The sequence below is a fragment of the Mus caroli genome, chromosome 1 (assembly GCF_900094665.2).
Source record: "Mus caroli chromosome 1, CAROLI_EIJ_v1.1, whole genome shotgun sequence".
NCBI classification, from domain to species: Eukaryota; Metazoa; Chordata; class Mammalia; order Rodentia; family Muridae; genus Mus; species Mus caroli.
In genome coordinates, this window is record NC_034570.1 from 166,207,093 (window position 1) to 166,234,076 (window position 26,984).

At 42.4% G+C, this 26,984-nt stretch overlaps 1 protein-coding gene across 6 annotated transcripts in view; it reads right to left on the bottom strand.

Annotated features, from left to right (window-relative positions):
• The window catches only part of Pld5 (phospholipase D family member 5), a 323,819-nt gene that overhangs the window by 156,937 nt on the left and 139,898 nt on the right, over nt 1–26,984 (bottom strand). For 3 of the 6 annotated variants that reach the window (XM_021158929.2, XM_021158940.2, XM_029483532.1), the window contains exon 2: nt 24,014–24,150. In XM_021158929.2, the coding sequence (XP_021014588.1) occupies nt 24,014–24,150 (137 nt within the window). Of the gene's footprint in view, nt 1–24,006; nt 24,151–26,984 lie in introns of those variants that run through there. The other 3 variants (XM_029483515.1, XM_029483521.1, XM_029483526.1) reach the window with 2 other exon arrangements.

Genomic DNA, 26,984 nt, shown 5'->3' on the forward strand with positions numbered 1-26,984 from the left:
GGAGGAGGAGGAGAAGGAGAAGAAGAGGAAGAGGAAGAGGAGGAGGAGGAGGAGAAGAAGAGGAGGAAGAGGAGGAGGAGTCCTCATTCTTGCTTATTCAACCTTGACCACCACTGAACAATCAGGTATCCTCTTCTGAATTTGTTACTTTGAACTTTGGAGGGGTATGGGATGAGACAGGTAAGGAAGGCTTAGATAGGGGTCTAGCCTTAGGCAAGAATTTAGGATAATAAAAGCCTGATAAAAATTGAGGATAGTGTTTCTTTAAGGAGGAAGAGGCCATGGAGAATGTGCAGGCATCTTTTATCCCTCAGGCTTTGTCACTTTGTCCAGTTCTCTCTCTGGAATTCAACAAGCTATTTCAGATCACATTTCAGGATGAAAATGGGAACCTCCAAGGCATCAATGATTCCTCAGTATGGACCATGATTATGTGAGAATTTGAGATTCCATCTCAAGCACACACATGCTGTGAGCAGACAGCCTGAGATCTTGGCACCTGTCTTACTTTTTCTCTCTTGCAGGATGTAGGCAGGCCTATGTGATTACTGTGGTTTAGATATCCTCCAAGGGAGACCAATAGGAGTCTTTTACTTCTTTCCCGGAACAGTTGATAGAACCATATTTCCCTAAACCTTAAGTATATCAATAATACCTGTCAAACTCACTAGGACTATTATTCCATGATATGAATGATAATAACTGCATCCCTGCAGGGAAGCACATAGAATCATTTATTTTACTGGTCTTGAGTGGTCAGAATATCTGGTTTGGGGGCACCAGGTTGAAGGTCAGGTGGGGAGAAGCTGGGGAAGAGTAAGGATAGGATCAAGGATATAGCAACAGCTCCATGCTGCGGTACACAGAGCCCCCCCCCCCCATAGGAGTACAGGAAATGGTGTGATTGACTACCTCAGTGTCTATCTTCAGGGTAGAAAGTGAGACAAAGAGAGATCTTACCACACTTATTCTCAACCTATGTGTTGCAATCCCCATGGGGTCACATATCACATATCCTGAATATCTGATATTTACAATTCAATCCGTAACAGTAGCAAAGTTACAGTTATGAAGTAGCAATGAAATAATTTCATGGCTGGGGTTCACCATAACATGAGGAATTATATTAAAGGGTCGCAGCATAAGGAAGGTTGAAAAACTCTGGCCTTTTGCCTTTCAAAGGAGCAGAGCCAGCTTCCTCTAGAAGAAGTAGGTCTGGTTTAGCCTCAGGCTTCCAGGAGCTCAGCCCAGTAATCCTTCATTATCAAGCCAATGCATGGTTCTTTGTGTAAAACTTTAGGGCCATGTATACTCACCATGCCTACCTTGCAAACAAAAAGCCTTGGCAGATGCTGGAGGTAATACCTTAGGGTGGAATAGGTTTGACCCTAGAGGTAAATGTAGAGGTAAATGAAATTATTCACATTTTGCAAGATGAAACCCTAAGTAGCCAATTGTTTTACATTTTTTTTGTCACCACGAATTAATTTTTTATTGCTTAGTATGTGTGTGTATTTATGTATGCCTATATGCATGTGTGCATGTAGGCAACACATGTGCAGAAGTCAGAGGAACAGTTGAAAGAGTTGCTTCTTTCCGTCCACCACATGGGTATTGAGAATCCAACTCTAGTTTTAACGCTTGGTCGCAAGTGCTCTTATCTACTAAACTCTCTTGCCAGCCCTTGTTTTGATTTTTAAAACTATACATAATGAATTGTACTTTCATGCAAACTAAACATCTTTCACAGAAGGGAGTGAAGGCAGAATGTCCAGCATTTCAGAGTAGAAGAGCTGTTGTACTTTAATGGTTAAGTGTGGTTCCTGTACTAAGGGAAGGATTGCTACCCCTCCCCTGCAGTCTCTCCTTATGACCTCTAATCACTTCTCAGGTCACAGTGCTGTTGCTGCCTCAGAGCTACACTCAGAACCACTGGTTACAAACATAACCTTAGATTGTGGGGCCTTGAGTTCAAGTTCATTATTTGTCACTTACTGATTCCAGGAAAGGTACAAAGCTGTTCCTGGGTGTCTGGTGCTGACGCTCTTATTGAGGACCCTTGTAGGTGGTAGCCCATTTTGTAAAAAATGAAAATGAAGGCTTTTCATACAGTATTTGTCCCTAGTTCTCTTCGGTCTTAGGGTTTTACTGCTGTGATCAGACACCATAACCAAAGGAACTCTTATAAGGACATTTACTTGGAGCTGGCTTACAGATTCAGAGGTTCAGTCCATTATCATCAAGGCAGGAGCATGGCAGCATCCAGGCAGGCATAGTACAGGAGGAGCAAAGAGTTCTACATCTTCATCTGAAGGGTGCTAGTGGAAGACTGACTTTCAGGCTGCTAGGACAATAGTCTTAAAGCCCACACCAACAGTAACACACTTCCTCCAACAAGGTCACACCTACTTCAACAAGGTCATACATACTAATAGTGCCACTTCCTGGACCAAGCATATTCAAACCAGCACACCTTCCCAACACTGACATCTCACTAATTCACATCAGCACCTATCTTTCTCTGCCAAGTTACCGTATCTCTGTTATTTGCAAAGAGTACTAGATGTATAGGGAAGACCTTTGGCCACCCTGCTTCAGGTTTCTCAGGTTACATTTGTTTCCCAGTTTTCAGAGAAGTTTTCCTTCTCATCCACCATCTTGGTGATGTGTAGACCCTGTACATAGATGCTTGTCTTATCTTTCACTTATGGATTTATTTTATCACCTCACATGTGACAAAATAGTAGCAGACTAAACCACTTTGTTCTGCTCCCAGCTATAGGATTGCTCATGTTTCTAGTAAGGACCTGCCATTCCCTACATGATGGTTAAATAAAGAGCCTGGTTCTCTCATTTTCAATTGTCTTTTCCTCTTCTCCCACTTCCTCTGTCTCCTTCTCTCTTTTTGGATGAACAAATACAATAAATTATTTTGCAAAAGATATGTACTGCCTTTGTACAGAACATGTTTCATTAATTTTTCTAGTGGAGAAGACATGCCTTAGCCAATGAAGCCAGTGTCACTGTCAAGACACCACAGGGCTTGCAAGGTGACAATCACTTTGGAATAATGCAATCTGGGGACAAGATGACCTTGAAACACCTTTTCAGCTATGGTTAGCTTCATTTCTGACTACCATCTTTACCAATTAGGGAACGTGCAAATGTAAAGTTATTAATTATTTAATAATTAATAAATAAACTATGAATTACCTTTATAAATGAACATATAGTTGAGAATACTCAGGAGTTTGTCAAGTTTTCATTTTCTTAGAAAAACATTAAATCCGTCCTCCTTCCTACTCTGATTTAGACAATCATAAAGAGGAGCTCAGACCAAAGCCAGAGGCCTCATCTCAGAATGAACAACACTTTTTCTTTAAGACTTTATCCCATTCGTTTTTTCAACTTCATGAAGCAGTAACTAGATTCTGTGTTAAGCTCTGCTTCAGAGGATAATCTTATGAACTAGGTCAGAAGGTAGTTAAAGAAGAAATAGATTCAGAGCTCAGAACCTCATTAAAAAAAGGAAAAAAAAAACTTGGCAGTGTTCTGTGTTCAAAATAAAGCTATTCTCTATTCCAGGGCAATCATGAGATTTCTAAGAAAAGTCCCAAAGAAGTATTTGGTGGAGAAGATGGAGGGTGCAGAGTCTGCCAGCTCGGTCAGGATGTTTCCTTGCTGCTCTTTGGATGGAGGGTCAGTGAATTTCACTCTCAGTCAGTGCTTCTGAGTTCTATGGTTGAAGAGAACAAGGTCTGTATACCTGGTCCAGGAGGTTTACAAACACTTTACTTAAGTCAGGCATGGCAGCCTACACCTGCGACCCCAGTAACCTGGAAGGTCACAGAGGGAAGGAAAGGGTTTCAAGCTTCGTATCAGCTCTGTAGTGAACTCCAAGTCACCCTGGATCACATGAGTCCCTGTGTCAAACAAACAAAAGGGTTTGCTTATAATAGAGATTTTTATCTGCTACTTGAAGGAGAGAGCTATGGAATGAGACTGTTGGAACATTCTGGAATAGACAGAATAATGTGTCCTGGGGCTATGAAGGAAAGAGTTAAGAAGGAGCAATGTAAGCTCTCCAGGCCAACTTGACAAGAGATACTGGTCAAACAAGGTGGTTGGCCAAGCATATGTGCTTTGAAAGCCCTGGGACCCCGAGAGGCCATTATATATTCCTTTTGTGGTAGGGGAGGTGGGTTTACTATCTTTATCTGCTGCCCTCCCTGCCATGTGCTGCCAGGACCTGGCCATCTTTGTGCCAATCCTCAGACAAGCTTGTGGGGTTGGGGTGGGAGTCCACCTCTTCCCTCACAGAAGACCCTACACTCTGCGAGGTCACACAGTTTACTACTTTGCATCTTGGGCTACATGGAACTACTTGGTGTATTGTGAATTCTCAAGCAGCCTGCCTCAGGAAAACGTTAACCCCACCTGTAAATCAGCACATTTCTAAAAGGTTCTGAGGGTCATACTTTGGGCCGGGCATGCTAAGCACGCACTAGATCACTGAGTTATACTCTCAACCTCAGATTTTGTTTTTTTAATGTTGAATTTGAGAAAAATCAGGCATTTAGGAAATGAAAGGAAATCAAAGGGTGGTGAAAACCTTGATGAGCTGAGGGCTGGGGATGCGGCTGAAGAGCTGACACTGTGAGACATGCAGGGCAGGAACAAATTCAAGAAACCCTCTGGAGACTGGAGCCCTATATCCAATCTCCATTGGTTTTGTTTTAAAATGATGAACCAGTAAGACTAAGAATAGTAATGTTAAATAAGACTGAACTGTTTACCTTATATTTTGCAGAAGGGGGGAAAATCCCACAACTTCAATGGGAATGTTATCAATAAAGCATGGATCTCACATTCTTCACCTCAATGGCAAAACAATTCCAGGATAAAAATAGCCTTCTGAAGACATGGCAGCTGGTTTTCAGGCAAATAATAATACATATGTGCACTGATCCATATACTTGCATGCACATAAGAACTTGTATACCTACTGATGGAAGGATTGTATATGTTCTTTCACATGCTGACATACATAGATGTTTATTGCAAAGGCAATTCCATAGTTAACATTGCATTAATTTGTGGTATTTACATAGTTGGTGATTATTTTCCAGTACCAATGAAGTCAATGGCGAGACCACACTGCACAGTGAAATATGGAGTATGGTTGTCAAATGTTACTTGGAGACATCTGGTCTAGCCACATTTTAAACCTACATTTCCTTACAGACCTTCTAAAGAAAATGGCAGAACAGAGTCAGCTGTCATAGAGACAAGAGTAGAGTGACCAGGCAGAGCTGAGTGGGACCCTTGGGAGTTGGCCCACAAAAAGAGTTGTTCCACTTTCAGAGTCCCTAGATCTATATCTGGAGAGCTGTCCAAAACACAAGCAGCTGGAATGGATGTCACAAGCAGACAGAAGTTGGATCATATGCCAGCTCTGGTTTTGGTCCTAGGGTGTGTGAACAAGTCATAAATTAAGCTGAGAAGATAGGATAGGATGTTTTAAGGTCTGGCCTTTAGAGTCATAGAAATTGAAAAAGCAGATGCCAGCATACCAACAGATCAAAAACCTTATTGGCACTCGCCTACAGGAAGTTAGTGGCCATATTCAGTCCAATCACTTGAATAGGAGTTTTCATCTTGGTGGAACCTTCAGAGAAACTTAGAAGAAAGATCCCCCAGCTGTACCTGCAGGACAGCGGTATAGTGGAGTGTTTTAAAGCTCTTGTGGTTCTAAGACACAGCTGAGAATCATTTCCCAAAGAGTCGAGAAAAAGATCCCCTTGGAAGAGATGCTTAAACTGTCTAATATTTTAAATGACATAGAGTAGAATAAAGTAAAGCAGGCCATAAGCAGTCATTTACAATTTCCTTTTCACTATAAAACCTTGATGGGTTTAATAACCTGAAAGACGGTTTGTTCATCAAAGTGTCAGGGACAGTGGTGGGCAATGCAAAATGGTGTGAGTGGGTGTTCTTAAGACAGATATCAGTGTCACAAAGACACCAAGGACCACAGCTGTCATTCATATCTTACATGTCCCTCAAGGGCCCGTGTGTGAAACATGTTGGTCCCTAGCCTGTTCCTATTGAGAATTAGTGGAACTTTTAGAGATGGGGCCTACTACTATTGGCAGGAAATAAGATCATTGGGATCATGCCCCAAAAGGGGACATTACGAAAGTGCACATTCTTACCCCCCACCCCAAGTAGCTGTAAGTTATGAATCTTAGAAATAAAATAAATAATTTCCTTTAATGGTTGGAGGTAGGGAGGACTAGGTGGCCTGGGACTCATAGCAATTGTCTTGCCACAGCCTACAAGGTCCTGGGATCACAGGCATTCGCTATCAAACATGCTTACCTTTCATCCTCTAAGTTGTATTTCTAAGGTATCTGGTCACAACAACACAAGTCTCTGAGGCAGCTCCTAGGACAGTCCCTAAGTTACTTCAAGAAGGTTTTATAGTTCTCTAGTTGATAATAGCTCCTTGAAGGCAGTGCTCCCACTGTCTACAGCCATGGTTCTATACCAGACACTATGCTATAGAGGCAGTGGTTCTCAACCTTCCTAATGCTGCAACCCTTTCATACAGTTCCTTGGGTTGTGGTGACTCCCAACCACAAGAATTATTTTCATTGCTACTTCATATCTGTAATTTTGCTATGTTATGAACTCTAATATAAACATGTTTTCTTGATGGTCTTAGACGACCATTGTAAAAGGGTCATTTGAATCTAAAAGGGGTCAAGACCCATAGGTTCACCCTTTCCTTGATATCCATCTCCTTCATGTCTGCATCCAGTGCCCTCCAACTCTGAGGATGAATTGAGTAGAGTAACTGTCTTTCCCTATACATGGCCTCACTGTCTACAGACTCAGTCAACTGTGGTCTGAAACTATTCATGTATAATGTGTATAATTTACATAAAATGTACATTAAAGGCTGTTCTGAATAGCAGGGCCAACTTTAATGTAACACCACTGTGTCCCAGGAAGATGTGAATGAGCTTTTTGTTCAGTTCTCTAGGTTGTGTGTACCAGCAGCCATCCTAGCTATGAGATGGACAGAACAGTAGAGGCTCCACAGGTTTGTGTTCTTGTAACCCCTGCTAACCCAAACAAGGGCTCTAACATTTGAGACTAACCACTTTTGCAAACCAGATATGTAAGAAAGAAAGCAATAAACTTGAGGCAGGGGAATGAAACAGAGAGTGAGATTCAGAATGTTTTGTGCAAACTCTCTAGGTGGAGAGGCAAGATGCTAACCAGACCTATAAGCATGGAGGTGGATACAGAATTACATGCAGCAGAGAATCTGAAAGCATGCATTATGCAAATGATCCTAAGGCCTTCCTTAGGACATAAAACTCCCATCTATTTTAGCCAATCCATTTTGAGTTCTTAAGCCATTTTCTCAGATCCTTTCCCTTGTACATGAACTACCTCTCTCTTTTTAAATTCCCCCCTTTCCTGTTTTCTTTGTTGCATATGCACATATCTGTGTGCATGTGTGCAGGTTAGAGGTCAGAGGTTGATTTTTCTCCATCATTCTTTATCTCAATTTTTGAGACAGACTCTCTCACTGAGCCTGGACCTTGCTAAATTTGTTCAATGGCTGGCCAGCAAGCTCTAGGATTCCTCTAGACTCTCTCTGCCTCTCCAGTGTTGCAATAACCGGTGTATACCAACATGCCTGGCTTTTTACATGGGTTCTAGGGATTGAAGTCAGGGTTGCACAGCAAGCACTTTGACTGACTGGGCCATCTTTCCAGCCTCAGAAATGTTCAACTACTTGTGCTTCTATTGCAAATGGGTGCCTCTGTTCAGTTCTTGTACAGAGTCATAGGAGCCTGGGACCACCTCAATAGTGCCTCTGAGTCCTATATCAGCCAATACCAAAGTGCTTCCTGTAAGTGAATGGGCAAATATTCTCTGCTGAATAAACAAAGCAAATAACTTTATACTGAGGTTTCTAAAATCACTGGTAAAAACAAAATTATGTACAAAATAGTGCACCCTCCCTATGTAGGCACGTCTTTCTTTCTACTGTATCTCTACTCTCCAGCACTATTTACCCATCCATCCCTGTCGTGCTGATCTCTTCTGGGTTATTCTTGGTTTTCCCCTTCTAGAGTCTAAGGTCCCCAGGATAGTGCTATGTTGTCTGTCTTGTGTGCCTTCTCCCTGGTCCCCTCTTTTCCACCAAACAAAGTTCAGTCTTGTTTGTCATTAAGAAAATCACTGGGTGACAAAAGCTTTGGTAATGTTATAGTATATTGATATATCTATTTTTAATTTTCATTGTATTTAGTTCATGTCTGCGCACACACATCAAACTCAATTTATAAGGCTTGGCAGCAAGAACTTATGTGAAATGAGCCAGCTTGAAGCTTGCTATTTCAATTATCGATGACAGACAATTTTTTTGAAAAAAGTAAAAAATGGCTTGTTCAGTTAAAAACAAAGCAGATAAAAGCAGATTCCAAAACACGAGGCAGAGAGAAAGCTTTAGTTGGTTGGCTGTTGATTTTATGGGCTCTTACTCCAAGACGGTCAAAGGACCTGCATGTGATTTGCAGCAACAGGGCTGGCTAATTCTCTTTGGTTATCTTCCCCTCCCTCCTTTGAAGTTAGTGAACTAATGTCATTTCCAAAGGAGACATCAGATAGTCACTTTCCAGTCTGTCAACAGGCACTCTTGAGCTGAGACTGGGAGAGAACACCACATTTACGTTTATGCTTTGCTTTCTACAGCTCTTATTTCTATCAGGGGTCATTCTGATAGTAGTGGAACACAGCAGATTTCTGGCAGCCCCTTGCTAGCAATGCCTGTAGCTTTTCCTGAGTTCTCTACAATGCTGCCCGGTTTAGAATTCTACATGTAAATGTGAAAGCCCTCACCCACTAGGAAAGTACATCACAACATTTAGTTTTGCTTCCAGTGTAACAGCAGAAGAAAAAAAAAAGTCATTTTAACAAGATGACCTCTTCTAGCCTTGAACTATTTTAATGAACTAAGTGCCTAAGATCAGAGGTTGGTCAGATGTTCAGTAGGTGATTATTTCAAGGGAAGAGGAAGCCATAGACAACTCAAGGAGGAAAGAAATAAATTTAACTAATGGAGTGTGCTCCAGGCTGGATCCTGGAGAAGCATTCTCCTTTCAAAGGAAGAGAATGAATGTACCCAGAGAGTCGGGTCTCTGCAGCCAGGTTCTGAGATCCTTATCTTCACGAGTGCATCAAATGGAAAGCAAAATTTTGAGTGAGAGAGACAGAAAACGGGTTTCACCCTCTGCTTCACGACAAGGCAATCTGTTGCAGCTGCACTCAGAGAGGTAGCCCTTGGGACTATTTTTAGGCAAATGGGAATGCCTAAAATATAAAAGGAGTACTGAGTTCTAACCCACGAAAGGAGAATAAATCTAGATAAGTCAGGCTGGGTTCATTATAGCGATCCAAGGCAGAACCGCATTTCACTGACAAAGATAATCTGCGTGCTAAGCAGAAATGATTTCAATTATTCTTTGCTAAACACAGGTAAGCAGTCTGTGGGGTACATACTTGCATAGATAAAATGTTCACTGAGCATAAAGGTTTTTTTTTTTTTATGCCATGCCTCTAGAACATCCTCCACAAAAATAACCAGAGGGTCTAGAGTCTAGATGGTTGGTCTCCAGGCTGTTGCAGGTTCTTTGTACACCATCTTTACCCTGCAACCAGCTATGAGAGGAAAGTTAAGGTCCAAGTGATGGATGGCTGATGCCATGGATTAAAATTTTGAGTCTATAGGTGCTTTTAAAAACATCAGGACCAGGGAAATGGCTCGCTCAACAGAGTACAGCCTGTGCAAGCATGCAGACTGGAGTAGGATCCCTAGCATTCACACAAGAACCCGGGAAGGCATCAGTGTGCCAATAACCCTAACACCGGGAAGGCAGAGAGAGAAGAAGGCATCAGTGTGCCTACAGCCCCAACACCGGGAAGGCACAGAGAGAGGAGCTCCTGTGGCTTGCTAGCCAGGAAGTCTAGCCAAAGCAGTGAGTTCTGGATTCAAGAGAGATGCTGTCGCAAAGACCTTAAGTGGAAAACCAATTGAAGAGTGAATACACACACACACACACACACACACACACACACACTCACATATTCACATACACCTTAATTCTTACATACTCAAAAGAAATGGTGCTGGTCTTTCTTTGATTCCAGTATTTGTTATACAGCTAACACACTCCATCATGTCTGGAGCCTGAAGTCTTTGTCATCTGGAGTAACAAGAGTGACAGAGACTCACCCACGCAGGATCTTTCAGGAGGTGTGCCCTTTCCTTGAAATCCTGAAGCTCTCCTTGACTATTTAGAATGCTGAGATAAGGCTGCAGCCTGCTCTAAGTTAGTTGATATTGTATAAAACAATGTGTTTTCAGGTTGTGCCTTGCCCTGGGCAACTCTATTTGCAGCATTTAACTCCATTTGAGTATAAATACAGGCAGAATGACTACACCTCAGTGAGCACACAAATAACACCATCTGTCCTGTACCATCCATTAGGCAAAACCTGGTGATTTGTTACTAAATGGAAAAACGGTGCCATCCTATCAGTTTACCACAGTGAAACTGTGCCATGTGAGCACATTGATATATTAAAATCATATCTAGAAAACCAGGTCTGAAGACCTACTGAACACACTAGACCGAAGAAAATGTGCAATACTCTCACCTTTCTTCCATAAAGAGGACAGCAATCACTGTGGGGGTGACTGATATCACTGGCCTGCCATCTGACCACCCAGTGTATACATAAAAAGACCCAGGAGTGCTCTATCTGTCCCAGAGTCTTCAGCTTGGTCCTCCCCTTTGCTTCTTTGGCTACCATGGTCCTGTAATTCCCCTAGATAACCCAAATCAACCCAAGGCTTGGTGTGACTCTTCAGTTGTGCCTCCAGCAGACTTCCAAAAAGATTTCTTATCTAATTCCTACAGAGACTTCCTTTGCTTCTGTACTAGCCTCCTCTGCTTCTGAGGAAGTGCTTTCTCTCTCTCTCTCTCTCTCTCTCTCTCTCTCTCTCTCTCTCTCTTACTTTCTCTCATATTGAGCTTTGCTGCAGCCTACTTCACTCCTTATAACTATCTGTAACATAGACATGTCATATAGACAGAGAAATTACTGTATGATATTTCATGTGTGGTCAGAGAGAAAATAAGACTTAGATAAGAGAATTTGTGTTTGCCCCACCGAGCTATCAAGGGAAATCTGGAAGACTTACCAAATTGTGGCCAACAAATCCAATGTAGCTTATTGTTGCTTAATAAGTACGGACACTGGGGAAATACACAAGCATGTCCAAGTATGTTTCTGACCTAGTGCACGCACGTTGGAGGGTCATTTCAAAGTTATGGCAAGAGCTAAGAACTTCAGATAGAATCTTACTGTATTATAGTTAGGCAGCATGGCTGATTAGAAGTTAAAGCACCCACATTGTCTTTCTTCTACTTGTTAAAAATCTTGCTTCTGTTGGGGCTCAAAACCCCAAAACCCCATAGATTGGCATGATGACAAGATAGCCTAGAAGCTGCTGTACAATCAAGAACCTTCCCTCTAACCTTGTCTTGTCTCTCTCCCAGCCACGAATGCACAGCGAGAGGCTCTCTCCTGAACTCTCTTGACCCACCAAAGAGGATTATCAACAAGACAGGACTGTAACCATGTCTGGACATGTCCATTGGCTCATGCAAGTCCCATAGGATCACATTCCTTTCTGCCTCCCCAGTTCATCCCCTCTCTCTAATAACCATTGACTATCCCTCTAAAATTTCCCTGAACATCCAACTCCACTGTCTTCTCTCCTATGAGATGAGGTCTAAGCTCTCATCACTCTGGCTTCCTGGAGTCTCATCTCATACTTTGTGTAACTTTCTGTTTCTCCAAGTCAGTACACTTGTTAGGGCATCTCCTCCTGTGAATCTGCTTACTGTGAGTTTTTTCCAGGAAGCCAGGAGAGTGCAGAAAGATTTTCAGGACTCTGGCAGTCAAACCTAGCTGCTATTTTTAAACAAATGATAAATAATGATATTGCTTTGGTTATACTTGCTTTGAGTAGGGACACATGCTGATTCTGGGCTCCTGGGCAACAGCCCTGGATTCCCAGCTACGGAATCTGTTTGTGTGTGGATATATCATGTGGCTTCTCCAAGCCTAGTGAAAGCATGAGAAGACACAAGTTATTTAACTTTTCTTGCATATGACTATGATTGATTGAATGAAAACAGCCCCCATAGGCTCTTAGGGAGTAGCAGTGTTAGGAGGTGTGGCATTGTTGGTGTAGACATGGTCTTGTTGGAAGAAGTGTGTCATTGGGGTTGGGCTGTGAGGGTTTAGGTGTTTAAGCCAAGCCCAGTCTCTCTCTCTCTCTCTCTCTCTCTCTCTCTCTCTCTCTCTCTCTTATTGCTGTCTTCGGATCTCCAGTCCCATGTCTGCCTGTGTGCCACCATTACATGTCTCTACACAGCAATATAAACCCTAAGACAATGGCCATGGTAAAAAAATCCCTGGAACCTTTACCATTTCTATTCCTGGCTTCAGAAAAGAAAAAACAAAGGTAAACACTGTATTCTTTCTCTGCTTGAAATTTGAGGGGGGGGGGGAGTTGTTCGAGATCTTTTTCTATCTTTTATGAAAAAATGTTACTGCTATGACTACATTTGGCTCATTTAATAGGATGGATTTTGAAGAAATGAGTGAATCAAGCAATTTGTTGACAAATTTAAATCCACTCTGTAAATACAGCAAGCTGCAGCCTTGGGTATAAGCACGAGGCCAGTGTTTAACATGCTGAACCACCCCTCAAGATTTGCTAACAGTTTTAAATGATACTTATAAAGAATAGTAAAACTTAAACTGGAAACTTCAAGGCTGAGGATAATTCCCCCTGGTAAAATGTTTGTCTAGCATATGTGAAGCTCTGGGTTCAACTCTTAGTACTAAGAAGGGGAGAGAAATCTGAAATCTTCTGACTTCTTTGAAATATTGCAATGAAACTACACAGTTCAAATTAAGAAGAAGGGGCAGAAGAAGCACCATCATTAGGACTAGGGCTGTAGCTCAGTGGTAGGACACTTGCCTATAATGCAGAAGGCCCTGGGTTCAAGTACCATGGATGGGAGACAAATAAGAATCTCTAGTATACATATTGATAAATTTTAACATGTTTTATAATTGAATTGAGCTGGCTTGTGGCATTCATTGCATTTGGAGTATGTGTTTTTGTGAGGTGAATTCCTTCACCCCCAAATGTTCATTCTATGGGGGAAAGAGAGAGTCTTTCCTTCAAGTTCAGATCTTTCTTAGGTGGTTAGGAGTGTGGCTCTCTTTAGAGTACAAGCTTAGCATGTCTAAGGCCCCAAGTTCTACCTTCAGCATATATGCATGCATAAATAATTACATTTTTGGATGGAAGACTGGAGATATAATTGGACAAAACAGTTATTAGATAACTAACTAGAGAGGAATTCATTAGGAGGAGATGTGAGTTCTTAACTAAAAGGCATTGTGGTTTTTCCAGAAGACAGAGCCTTTCCAAGATTATCCCTCATGTCAGCTATTCATAGAAGATCATTTTAGAAACCAACAGATCTTCAGAAATATTCTCTCCACTCAAAGAGTAGCACACAAACAAGTTTCTCCCTTTGGTTTTATTAGATATTGCTGGCAAGAATATAAAGCCAAAAGATGCCATGTTTGTCTAGAATTAATACCATGTAACCAGCTACCATGCCCAAAAAGGGCAGAACAGGGTTTCTGCTTTAAAGTACTTCTGTCTTGCTTGGCTTCCTGTGGCATTATGCAGCATCTTTTAGTGTATTTATCTGCTTCTCTTACCCTTTGCATTTGTTTTCAATTTTCCTTGCTATATTTATTTCCCTGAAAAACTGTAAAATGTGGTGTTGACATGAAGGTAGTCATGATCTCCTTTTGTACTCTTCATCAGAATCCTGGGAGACCACACCCCTTTGTGTTACCACAGTGACATCTCACACTTGAGCACCTCCCCAGGACTTTGTCCACCAGCTTTGTTTGTTTACATTTTTGCATTAGCTCTGGGCATCTCCACATAGAAGACAGTGATTTCATGGCTGGAACCCAGAAATCTGTGAGTTCGGGGCAAACATTCTCCAAACTGAGCTGCACCCTCACCTTTCCACGTAGCTAACAGTGGTACCACATCCAGACAGAACTGAACTTCCTGTCCACATCTGACACAGTTAAAAACTGAACAGTCATCTATGCATGGTAACCATGGATAGTGCTTGTTTGTTTGTTTGTTTGAAATCTCAAATTTACCTCCTTCTAGCCCAGTGTGATGGCATACTCTTGTAGTTCCAGAATGAATACGGTGGAAGCAGAAGGTATGGGAGTCCAAGGTCAGTTTGGGAAAACTAGGGAGTTTGCAGGTAGACTAGACTAGGCACATGAGACTTTGTCTCAAAAACAAGGACAACATTCTACTTTTGACTTCCTATTTTTTCATGGCCACTCTCTTTCACAAGAAAGAGTGACATTAGTTAGCTTTCTACTGCTGTAACCATCAACCTGAGACCAATCACTTTACAAAGAAAAGGATTATTTTGGTTTCACAGCTTTTCATCCATGGCTACTTAGCCCTGCTACTTTGGACACGAAACAGAGAAATGCACTATGGAGAGAACATGTGACATGTACCAGAGGAACCTGTTCGCCTCCTGGCAGGTAGAAAACAAAGAGAAAGCAGGAAGGGTATGGGATCTCACTCCACTCTAAGGGCATGCCATCTAATGACCAACTTCCTTCCATGAGGCTCCAGCTCTTGAGGCTTCTACCATCTCCCAGTGGTATAGTGTCCTGGACTGGGGACTAAGCCTGAAAAGCACAGATCTTTAAGGACCATGTAAGATCCAAACTATAGCTAGCAGGAGCTACATACTATTTTGCGTGATTCTTGGTTAGTAACTAGAATTATCTGGGAGTTTCTTGCATGTCGTATGAGTGACTTAATTGTGAGATTCCACATGGCACATACTGTTGGTTGTCTTAAATCTACTATCCTAACTAACCCTAAGTGCAACCCTACAAAGCAGGTACTCTCAAGCTCATCTACTGAGAGCCAAGAACAGCCTCAGAGACAAGATTACTTGGTTAAAAATGAGACCAATATTAGACAGAGTTGAGACTCAGTGTTTACCTAGCTTCAAAGTCTCTTGAGATTGTTGGCACCAACTTTCCATCAAGTCACCCAGATCTTCCCATGCTATAAGCTGCCAACAGCAAGTTGTATTTCATTAATGAAGATTTCTAAGTTGAACTCGTGGGATGTCTGATTATTTATGGTTTGTCAAACCCAGTAATGGGTGTTTGTATACAACTACATGATTCTAAGGCAGACATATAGGAATGTGTTTGAGAAATAACTGGTTGATCCACCCACCATGAGCAGATCACCATGTTCCTGAAATGCAAATAGAATCACGCTCACATTCTTTTCAAAGGTTTTAAAAAAAGATTTATTGTATGAGCTGTTTTGTTTACATGTATGTAGGTATACCACATGTGTACCTGTCCACAATAGAGCTCAGAAGGAGGCATTGGATTTCCTGCATCTGGGACTATAGGGGGTTATGAGTCAGCATGTGCATGGTGGGGTGTAGCCTCCCCACCCCCAGCCTGGAACCTGCTGGCTCAGGGGTGGAGTTTCCTGCTCATTCGTTCTGCCACACCTACTGCTGGACCGTACCACTTTGCAGCTTGGAGCCACACACGTGCCCACCCTGTTACTTGATCCCGAGATTGTTTGGCGGGAAATCGGGTTCCCTCCCCCTTCCTTTATAACTGAGTGTCTGAACTAGTAAAATTGAGCTTTGATCAGAATGCCTGTCTTAGCTGCATTTCTTTCTCTCGCCGCCTAGCCCCTCTTCTCTTCCAGGTTTCCAAAATGCCTTTCCACGCTAGAACCCAGGCTGTGATCTGCTGGCCGGACACAACAGTGGGGAGCAAATCTGAGCTCTCTCCAAGATGAACAAGTCCTCTTAACCACAGAGTCAACTCTCCAGTCCCCGGAGTCTTAACTATGTAGCAGGCTCCCAGGGAATTTCAAAATGAAGCCCAGGTTTCTAAGTCTGGTACATGTGGCCCAGTGTAGTGATCATAGTCTATTCCTTCTTTCTTTGTTTCTTGCTTGCATTCTGTGCTCCAGCACAGAGTCCAGAGCCTGCTGTCCTTAGGCTGAGCTTGCATCTCAAGTCTTTGCTAGTAGTGTTTTGATGCAGTGGCCAGCTTGGCTGTTTCCTAATCATCAGCTCCTTTCTGTGACTCCTTGACAGTAGCCATCCTTCAGTTTAAAACTCTTACCAGTGATGAGTGATGAACGTGTGTCTGAACTCATCCATCTCAGATATTCTTAATGAGAGTGACTAATCATTTCTCTTTGAAGCTTTAGATTTAACATAGCCCCTCCACAACACAGCTCCTTGATAGAAAACCCAGCCCATTCATCAATTAAACTTTGACAGATAATCCCAAAAGCTTAAAAATTCTGTAGCTATGTTTAGGCATTTTGCAGATGTATTAATGAAACATGTTATCAGCTCTCTCAGATTTGGGGTATTTTATAAACTTAAATAGTTTAGAGAAAAAGACATTTAATAGGTCATCTTAGATGGTTGCCTTTTTTTTTTTTTAACAGATAGAAAAATTGGAAACCAGAAGAGGGTTGCTTAACTAGTTCAGTGGATATGTGAGTTTTGCTTCCCCTGACCTGGTTTCTCTTCCTTTTCATACCATCTTGCTCTTCTCCTCCATAGCCTAGTTTATAATTGATTTGACTGCCCACTCTTCGTGGGTGATATTAGAAGACATATTATGTCAGGGTTGGATTCCTTCATCCCTTCTGTCCTCGGCATTTAGGAACTTCAAACATTCTGGCAGTGTGCCAGTTGCCAGAAACTCAAATATCAATAAGATAAGCATTTCCAATTTCAGCAAACATGCAGTGGAGAAGAGCAGACAGCCTAGGATGCAGCAATGAGGATGCATTCTCTCAAGGGCTTGCAGTGACAAAGAGGGTGTGCTCCTTGACATGGCAAGCATCCCTGGGATCCAACAAGAAATGCAAATTGGATGATAATGTTTACAAAGACAAATGTCTCTTCTCCATTATTTGCCAAGCTGTAACAGTGACCAAAGGGTCAGTCAGATAAAGGGAGATTAAACATATATACAAGGAGGCTTGTCTAGTCTCATCTGTCAGACAAATGCCAGAAGTAAAGAAGGGAGGGAGGGAGGGAGGAGGAAAAGCAGGAGGAGGAAGAGGAGGAGGGAGAGGAGGGGGAAGAGGAGGAGGAGGAGGAGGAGGAAGGGAAGAGGAGGAAGGGAAGAGGAGGAAAAAGAGGAACAACTTCTAAAGGGAGATTGTTTTAATGGAATATAAACGGTGCCATCTGAAGGTAGAATACTCTCTCCTCTCTGTCTCTGTCTGTCTGTCTGTCTGTCTGTCTGTCTGTCTGTCTGTCTGTCTCTGCCTCTTTCTCAGTGTGTGTGTGTTTGTGTGAGTGTGTGTGTGTGTGTGTGTGTGTTCACTTGTGGTGTGGCTATGACTCCCAGAGGAAGGCATTGGGGCCCCTATTGTTTTTCATATGTGTGTGTGCTCCTGTCTCCAATCTAACCTGTCAAACCTGTCTTCCTTCCTTCCTTCCTTCCTTCCTTCCTTCCTTCCTTCCTTCCTTCCTTCCTTCCTTCCTTTTTTTCTTTCTTTCTCCTTTGGTTTTCGAGACAGGGTTTCTCTGTGTAGCCCTGGCTGTCCTGGAACTCACTCTGTAGACCAGGCTGGCCTCGAACTCAGAAATTCGCCTCCCAAGTGCTGGGATTAAAGGCGTGTGCCACCATGCCTGGCAAACCTATTTTTCTTTCTAGACCGCCTGGTTCATGAACCTCTGGGATCCTCCTGTCTCCTGGTGATGGAGTTACAGGTGCACCCTGCTCCAGTGACTTTTATTTGGGTCCTGGGGATTTCAGCTTGGGTGTAATTATCAATGTCTAAACCTGAAAGGAGTTCACATAGGTACAAAGCAATATAATCAATCTGTAAAATCACATTTCCAGGCTAGACTGATGCTACTTCCTTTAATTTAAAACATCCTTGATTCAACTTTCACTTACAGCAAAGCGAGATCTAAACTCAATATTCATCTAAGAGCATTTTGAGAGATAAAAAGGCATTGATCTGAATGTTTTGGGAGTTCTAGAACGTTCAATGTGCAATACTCTTGATGTGTTCAAACTGGGGAGGAAAGTTTCCCCTCTTAACCACACTTCTATGGTTTGTTTTCTTGTTTGTCCTAATGACAAACAAAATAAACAACAGGACAAAGTGTGACAACCAGACTCAAGACTCCCTACATCCAGCAATTCTGTTAATGCTGTGGGCTACGCTGAAAACATTTATTGGTTTATTGTTTTTGTTCTTTATTTTGTCTCTTTCTCCTTTTCCCTCCTTCTAAGTTTTCTTTCTCTCTCCCTGAGGAAGGGTCTTGCTCTGTAGCTCATGCTGTTCTGGAACCCATGCTTTAGCCTCTTCAGTGCTGGAATTACTGCTATGCATGGCCAAATCTGCCTCATCCAGATTTCTAATGGGAATTTTCATGGACCTCAATATAATTATTTGACAGCACATGACTACTGTGAGGATGGGACGAGTTAAATGACTGGGAATAAAAACCCATAACTAACATTTGTCAGTTGCAAGGGTGTTCTGGCAGAGGTTAGCTCTGGGCAGTGTGAAAGCCTCCAGAAGCAGGGTAGCCCGAACTTAAAACAAGGCTGTCTCCTATGAGGCCTGTGAGGTGGAGACAGGCACAATGGCTGAATTCAGCCAAGTGAGTGATGCACAGACAGATACGGATCTGGCGTTTGTGGCTCATGGAGCCATATGCAGAGATCACAGCTGTGGGTGGACATTGACAAAGATGGGAACATCCAGAAATGGATCGGATGGCAGATGTGAGCAGAGCCCTGTATGTAGTGAAGCAGAGGGATTCCCGTGGCTTCCAAGAGAATTAACTTCCTGTAGAAAAATAATCTAAACCAGTGATTTTTCAACCTGTGGGTTGGAACCCCTTTGGGGGTTACATATCACATATCCTGAATATCAGGTAATTACATTAAGATTTATAGCAGTAGCAGAATTACAGTTATGAAATAACAATGGAACAATTTCATGGTTTGGGGATCACCACAACTGCATTAAAGGCAACATTAGGAAGGTTGAGAACCAATGGTCTAAACCAATTCTACAAACAAATTTTGGACTCAAGAGGTGTAGTAAAGGGCTGGTGAGATTGCTCAGCTGGTAAGGGCACTTCAAGCCAAGGCGGGAAACCTGAGTTTGAACCCTGGGACCCATATGATGGAGAGAGAATTGGTTCCTACAAGTTGCCGCTCTGACCTTCACTGTGATGCATGCACGCCTTTGACCTCTACCGGGACGCATGACAGCAACAGTCCTGTTTTCTGTCAATGTTTTTGTTGCCTCTGGTTAAATGTGGGTTCTCCTTGGCATGTTCTGAATGGCTTCACAGAGATTTGATCCTTGCTGTCTGTCACTGACAACCTTTCTTGCCATTCGTCATGATCATCAGGTATGGCTCTGCCTATAAGAGTTCAGTCAACTTTCTGAGAAGCGTACACCACATTCAATAATCTTCCTAGAGAACCAAACCGGCAACAGGAAATGTCAGCATCATTAGTTGTACATTAAGTTTCATTAAAATCAAAACTTTGAAATAATTAGCTTCTGCTGCTTCCCCGAGTGGTAATTACAGACGACTAGGAAGTGTCACGTTACCCAGATTTCCTCTTTTAAAGCACTACATGTTAAAGATAAGGAATTATTTAAAAAAAAAACTCAGATATTTTTTAGCTAAGGGTTATATAAATATAATTTTCTGAGTATGATTACTAATAAAAATCTCTTATAATGTAGGGAATATGAATCTGATTGGACTCAATAGTGAAATAAAATGTTAATATGTGCCATTATGTTTGAAAGTCAAGTTTAGAGCTAAAAATGTCTTCACTAACATATGTTTAGAGGATTCTCTTTTCCTTCACTCAGAATTAAGCTTTTATCTTCTGCTTCTAATTGTTGTTGAAAGTTATTTACTCAATGCCAGTTAGAAAAAAATCATAGTCGTAAATTATTCAATTTCACTTTAGTAGAGCCTTCTCTTTCTGCTCCTGCTCTCTCTGCCTCTTAAGGGTTAGCTGCCATCCACTGCATCCCGAGGTTAGCTAGTGATTCACAAACCCCTCTCCTTCCTGACACCTCCTAGTCCTGATCCCAGGTTAATGAAGAAGGTTGTCCGTAGGGGAGGAACTTGTCACGCACACCAGTCACAACAGCCAAGCACAGGGTGCTTTTGCCACAGAACTCTGGTCAATTAAATCTTCCTGAGATGTACTGGATCCTACTGTCATGGGCCCGTGTAAATGAGGCACAGCTACATTCCACAAAGAGCTGCTTTCTACATCATTGACAGCCAAGGCACCCATCTGTCTGGGGTTCATGTGCCTTCCTTTGAAAAACTATATCAAAGATTATCCTCATAGGGGAATGGAGACAGTTATCAACCAAAGGCAAAGCTTGTTGCTGTAAAGCTACTTCTTTTTCCATATCTCTGCTATTGAGAAGCAGATGATCAGAATTTTGTCTTTTCATCATCGTTTCAAGTTGTATCATCTACACTTCCGGCTTTGTTCTCATAATCCCCAGCTGTTACCCCACAGAAAGTTCCACTATGGAAACATAAGAAATGTCACACATTTTCACCCCAGTGAACAGTATAATCTCAGTAATTTAGACTTGGATCACATGAAAATTATCGTCTATTTAAAAGCTCAGTGTTGAGCTATGGAGTACTATGTAAGATGGCACCAACAGATCCCAAAGGTGTCACAAAAGATCCGGTCATGTACATGTAGGAAGTAGGAAAACTACAAAGACTCACAGTGGGTTATAGCCCTGGACCAGGAGTCTTGAGATGACAAGAAGGCAGGTGTCCTTGCAACACAGTCTTAGAAAGACAGCAGAGAAATGCCAGGCCAATCGCAAGAATAAGCAGCCTGGGAACTGCGGCAAGATTCCATTTTAAACTTAAATAAAAGGTATGGGGAACAACGTTTTTGAACAATTTGCATTTTGTAATCTATGATAGGTGGATGTATGATTATCTCCTATTAGTGCAGTCATGTGGCAAAAAAAAGTAACATGTGGGACAAAGAAATAGAGCAAAACAGTCAGAAAAGACCATGGCGAGACACATTAATAAAAGCATAAACATTGGGGCAGCTAACTGCGCACTGTGATTCAGCCCAGAGATCCATCACAGAATAGATGGGCTAGTGGGTGGAACGAGATGAATTACAGGGAGATACTTGGAAAAGAACGTGGTGTGAAAAAGGACTTGGGGCTATCAAAACACAGAGGAGAGAGTGGGGAGACAAATACAGGCAGACTTGAATTTCTAAGTCAAAAATCACAGCACAGGTTGCACTAAGCACATGGTACTATTTTTAGTAACACCACCAAGGGCAGGGAAGCCTACAGAGAAACTGCATGTACATCTGTGGGATCTCAGCCATTGGAGAGTAATGTCAATCGATCCACTGTGTGCCACCATAGAGTAAAGTCTGAGAAGAGCAGAAGCAGTAGGCAGTGAGAAGGAGAAGGGGATGATGTACAGAAGGGGAGGTGTGAGAGACCAAACTGTGGGAAACCAGACCTTCAACAACTCTCACCCTGAAGATCCTCCGACTGACCCTTTGATGGGAACAGTGTCACCCCCTCCTTCTTGTCTCCACTTGGCGCCTGGGACTGTTTAGATAGAGCCAGCATTCCAAGATAAGCTGCAAGATGTTTGAAGCCTGCAATCAGCATCCACCCCAGATGTCCATCCCTCTCTCTGTGCTTTTATTATGCCCCCTCAGCCCCTCCCTATTTTCTCTCATTGTGTGCTTATAATCAGGCTCCTAGCCTCCATTAAACAGACCTTGACAACTCTTTGCTTGGTCTCGCCCCCTTTTCTGGCCCATTTCTTTTTCAGGCTTGGTCCCCTTCGATCCCACGAATAACTAGGTCCTGCAGGTCGGGATAGGGAGGCTGAGGCCAGCCTTCTGGGGAGCACCTACTGACCTGAACCTTTCCCCCTGCTGGGGGTGGGGCATCAGTCTCAGGAACTCCAGCTCTGTTGGAAAAGCTTGGTCATTTTTACTAGTGGCATCAGTGCCTGGAGGAATGCAGAGCAATGGATGAAGGAGGGGAAAGAGTCCTTCCTCCCCACCCCCCAACCCCTTTTGCTAGAACATTCAAATTCAAGGCAAAATATCCAGGGTAAAATGTTGTTTACCCATTATCAGGCTTCTGCAATAGGGTCTCTTTTTATGTAGATGCCACTGTAGAGCTGAACTGGGCTCACAAAGTTCAGATAGCAATTATGGAGTGGAGCTGAGCAGGAATGTCAGTTGTAGTTTACATCCGAATGAGCTCCCATATTTTCTAGCTTGACATTGACAACAGCCTCTTCTTGGTACGTTTCTACCTCAGCCCCCAACCTCAAAAATGAAAAAAAAAAAGTCAGGGCCAGGAAAATGGCTCAGTGGGTAAAGGGGTTTGTTACAGAGCCTCACAACCTGAGTTTAATCCCTGTATCTTAGTTAGGTAGTTAGGGTTTCCACTGCTATGAAGAGACACCATGGCCAAGGCAACTCTTATAAGACAAACATTAACTGGGGCTGGCCTACAGTTTCAGAGGTTCAGTCCATTATTATCATGGCAGGAAGCATGGCAGCATCCAGGCAGACATGTTGTTGGAAGAGCTGAGAGGTCTACAGCTTGATCTGAAGGCAGCCAAGAGGAAGCTCTCTCCTCCACACTAGGTGGAATTTGGATACTAGGAGCCCTCAAAGCCTGCCTTCATAGTGACACACTTCCTCCAACAAGGCCACACCTATTCCAACAAAGCCACACTTCCTAATAGTTTGACTTCCCATGGGCCAAGCATATTCAAACCACCACACCCTGGAAGGAAAATATCAACTTTCATGGATTGTTCTCTGACCTCCACTTGAAAGAAAGCTCTGGCTCATGTGTCCATATATTTACAAACACACACAGATACATACATACATACATACATACATACATACATACATACATAAGAATATAAAATGTCACAGCTCAGGGAAGAGTGAAAAAGGAAACCTCTTGTGCTGAATTTATGCCACAACAATTCTACAGATAGGGAAGAATCCCAGGGAGGCGCTATATAATACAACTGAAGTCACACAATACAGTCATGTATATGCAAAAAGACTTGCTCTGAGAAACATATCTTTAATTGATTTCATCACCATGTGAACAGCACAGTGTATTTGCAGTTATGCCAATAGGTAATAACTCTTATGTGTCCCCAGGCATATCTGAGTTACTGAAATCTCAAGATATAGTCTGTGATAAGAAGTGACTAGTAAAGCTGGTGTTACATCTAGATTAAAATGAATAAGCAAATAAACAAGTATTTGCTAAGGTGCAGCCAACCCTGACATGCATGAGTTAACTTCTTCTGCATAAACAAATAGAACTGTGTTCTCTGTCCATGGGGGCACTCCCCTTTTCCAGGCTTTATTAGGAAGTGGATCAAAATGTCATACACAGAAGTCTCCAGAAATGCAGACACATATTTTATTTGGTCAACCAGCTCTTTTTGTAGAATAGGGCTGGGTTGTAGAGTGAATGAAATCATTAATCATGCCTAGGGCCTGACCTGAACACCAGCATCTCTGCAGAGAGCAAGGCCTCAGTTAAGTCCTGCTGAAAGCGGATCTGAGCAGGCATCTCTTCCCTGTCCAGGCCCGTCCCTGAATTCCTCACCCACCCCCTAAAAGAGAATTTTTGTTTGTTACCTCTTACCGACATTTATTTTGGCAATTCTTCTCTGAGAGTCCATCCTCATCCTCTCCCATGATGTCCACCGCTGAAAAAATGAGCGCTACCAGAACCGCGAAGCAGCAGACCAGAGCGAAGATCACGATGCACTTCTGCTGAGACTGGAAAGGGAGAAGGGAGAAATGTCAGGGGCCTCAGGCAGGAAGGAAGGACCATCCAGAGACTGGCCCACCCGGGGATCCATCCCATAAACAACCACCAAACCCAGACACTATTGCACATGCCAGCACGATTTTGCTGAAGGGACTCTGATATAGCTGTCTCTTGTGAGGCTATGCCTGGTAAATAAAGAAGTGGATGTTCACAGTCATCTATTGGATGGAACACAGGGCCCTCAATGGAGGAGCTAGAGAAAGTACCCAAGGAGCTGAAGGGGTCTGTAACCCTATAGGTGGAACAACAATATGAACTAACCAGTACTCCCCTAGAGCTTGTGTCTCTAGCTGCATATGTAGCAGAGGATGGCCTAGCAGGCCATCAATGGCAGGAGAGGCCTTTGGTCTTGCAAAGATCATATGCCCCAGTACAGAGGAATGCCGGGGCCAGGAAGCAAGAATGGGTGGGTTGGGGAACAGGGTGGGTTGGGGAATAGGGTGGGGGAAGGGTATAGGGGACTTTCAGGATAGCATTTGAAATGTAAATGAAGAAAATATCTAATAATAATTAAAAAAGAAACAGAGTTTCACTTAAGGCACCTCTGTAGCACAGGTAGGCCTTGAACTTGTCATTCTCCTGTCTTACCCTCTGAAATAGACAGGGATACAGGTCTGTGTCAGTATGCCAGGCTACAATTTTTAAGCAATTATTCTAGTCCAGTTTCAGAACTCAAAATATTAAAGAAACATTATTTCTAAATGTCAAAATGTATTAATGTATTTACCTGGAGGGTTTATAACAATAGATATATCTGGGCTCCAATTGTAGTGTTTCTGATTTAATTGGCCCAGGGTGGTGCCCCAAGGATATGCATTTGTAGTGTGTTCCCAAAAGATGTTGATGCTGTTGGTCCCACAAGCTGCCCTGACCCCACAGTCTTGTGTGCTGAAAGGACATATTTCAGGAGTCCCCGTTGGTGCCCAAGTCTTGGATAGTAAAGACTGAGCACGCTATGTTTTTGGCTGGACATACCCTATGGTAAACTTTATTTATAAATTAGACACAGTAAGAGATCAATAGCAATAGCTCGAAACATGATTACTCTGAAACTGTGGGGCCAGTATTAAGTAAAATAAATGTTACTGGTGGCAATTGGTTTTGTTTCTAGGCCAAGATCTCACTCTGCTACCCAGTCTGGCCTTAAATTTATGATTCCTCTGCCTCACCATGCAAATGGTTAGATAATAGGAATGTGCAACCACACTTGGCGTTCAGTCTCTCTGTTTCTTTCTTCTCTCTTTCCCTCCCTGAAAACATGCAGTGTTTGTCTTTGTGAGGCTGGCTTATCTCACTTAGCATGATAATCCTGAGTTCTATACACTTTCCTGCAAACAACATGAATTTGTTTTTCTATTGTGAGAACTGCAGTAATGAGCGCATGTGCAGGAATCTCTGACTAGGTATACAAAAGTGGTACAGCTAGACAATAGATTTTTCAGGACCCTCCACATTGATTTCTAAAGTGACCAGACAGGTTCTTAACAGTGTCACATATAATGGTTCCCCTTTTCCTCAGCATCCTGACCAGTGCCCCACACCCCCGGTGATAACGATTATACCTGGAGTAAGACTGAATCTCAATTTTGTTTTTTAAAGTTCTTTATTATTATTTTTAATTAAGTATAGATATATGTGTTTGCATGTGTACATGTGAACTTGAGTGCAGGAGTCCAAAGAGGTTAGAGGTATCAGATGTCCCAAAGCTATAGTTACACAATTGTGAGCCACCTGATGTGGGTGCTAAGAAATAAACTTGGGTTCTCTCAAAGAGCAGCCAGTTTCTCAACACTGAATGATCTCTCCAGAATCTCAGTTTCATTCTAATTTGCACTGGTGACTAACAATAGTGAACATGTTCCATGTATTTATTGGCTGTTTGCATGTTTATGTTTTATACATGTGCATGTTTACGTATGTATGCAAACATGTGGAGCTCAAAGGACAGCCTTGCAGCTTTGGGTGTCATTGTTCAGGTACTGTCTTTTAAAAAAAGTTTTGAAACAAGTCCTGGGAGTCATTAAATAGACTAGGCTGTTGGGCCAGCGAGCTCCAGCAGTCTGCATGTCTCTGCCTACCCAGTGATGGGATTACAAGTGTGCACCTCCACACCCAGCTTTTTAACTATAAATTATGGAGATCAAACTCAGGTGCTTGTAGGCAATCTACTGACTGAGTTGGGTCCCCGTTTCTGTACTACTGCTTCTGGAAACTGTGCACTCAGCTTAGTTGCCAATATAGGAACTAGACTATTTTGATTTCACTTGTTTAAGTTTTTTTTTGTTTGTTTGTTTAAGTTTTTGAGCTCTTTATGTATTCTATATACGAATCCTGTGTCTGAATAGCTGGCAAGGGTTTGTCACTTGTTCTAGGGGTCATTTCTGATGCTTTGTCAAGGCTTTCTAACTTCATGTGAGCTGACATGTCAGTTCTTACAATTATTTCCTGAAAGATTGGAGTCCTATTCAGAAAGTTCTTGTGTGCTTGTATTTTGAGCCATGTCCCCTAGTTTTTTGTTCTCAGACTTTTAAAGTTTTAGGGCTTCCATTAGGGCCTTTGATCACTGTATAGTTTAGATTGGCTTCAAATTCATAATCTGTTGGTCTCATGCTCTCATGTGATGGGATTAATTTCCTACACTTCTGCTAGAATTTGTGCACAGAAATAAACAACAAATGCTTTTAGAAGAGTTTAAAGTAATAAAAACTTATTCACTCATTAAAAGCATCAGTGTAGGGAGCTAAACTTGGGCAATATAATTAAACATAATCAAAAAACAAAC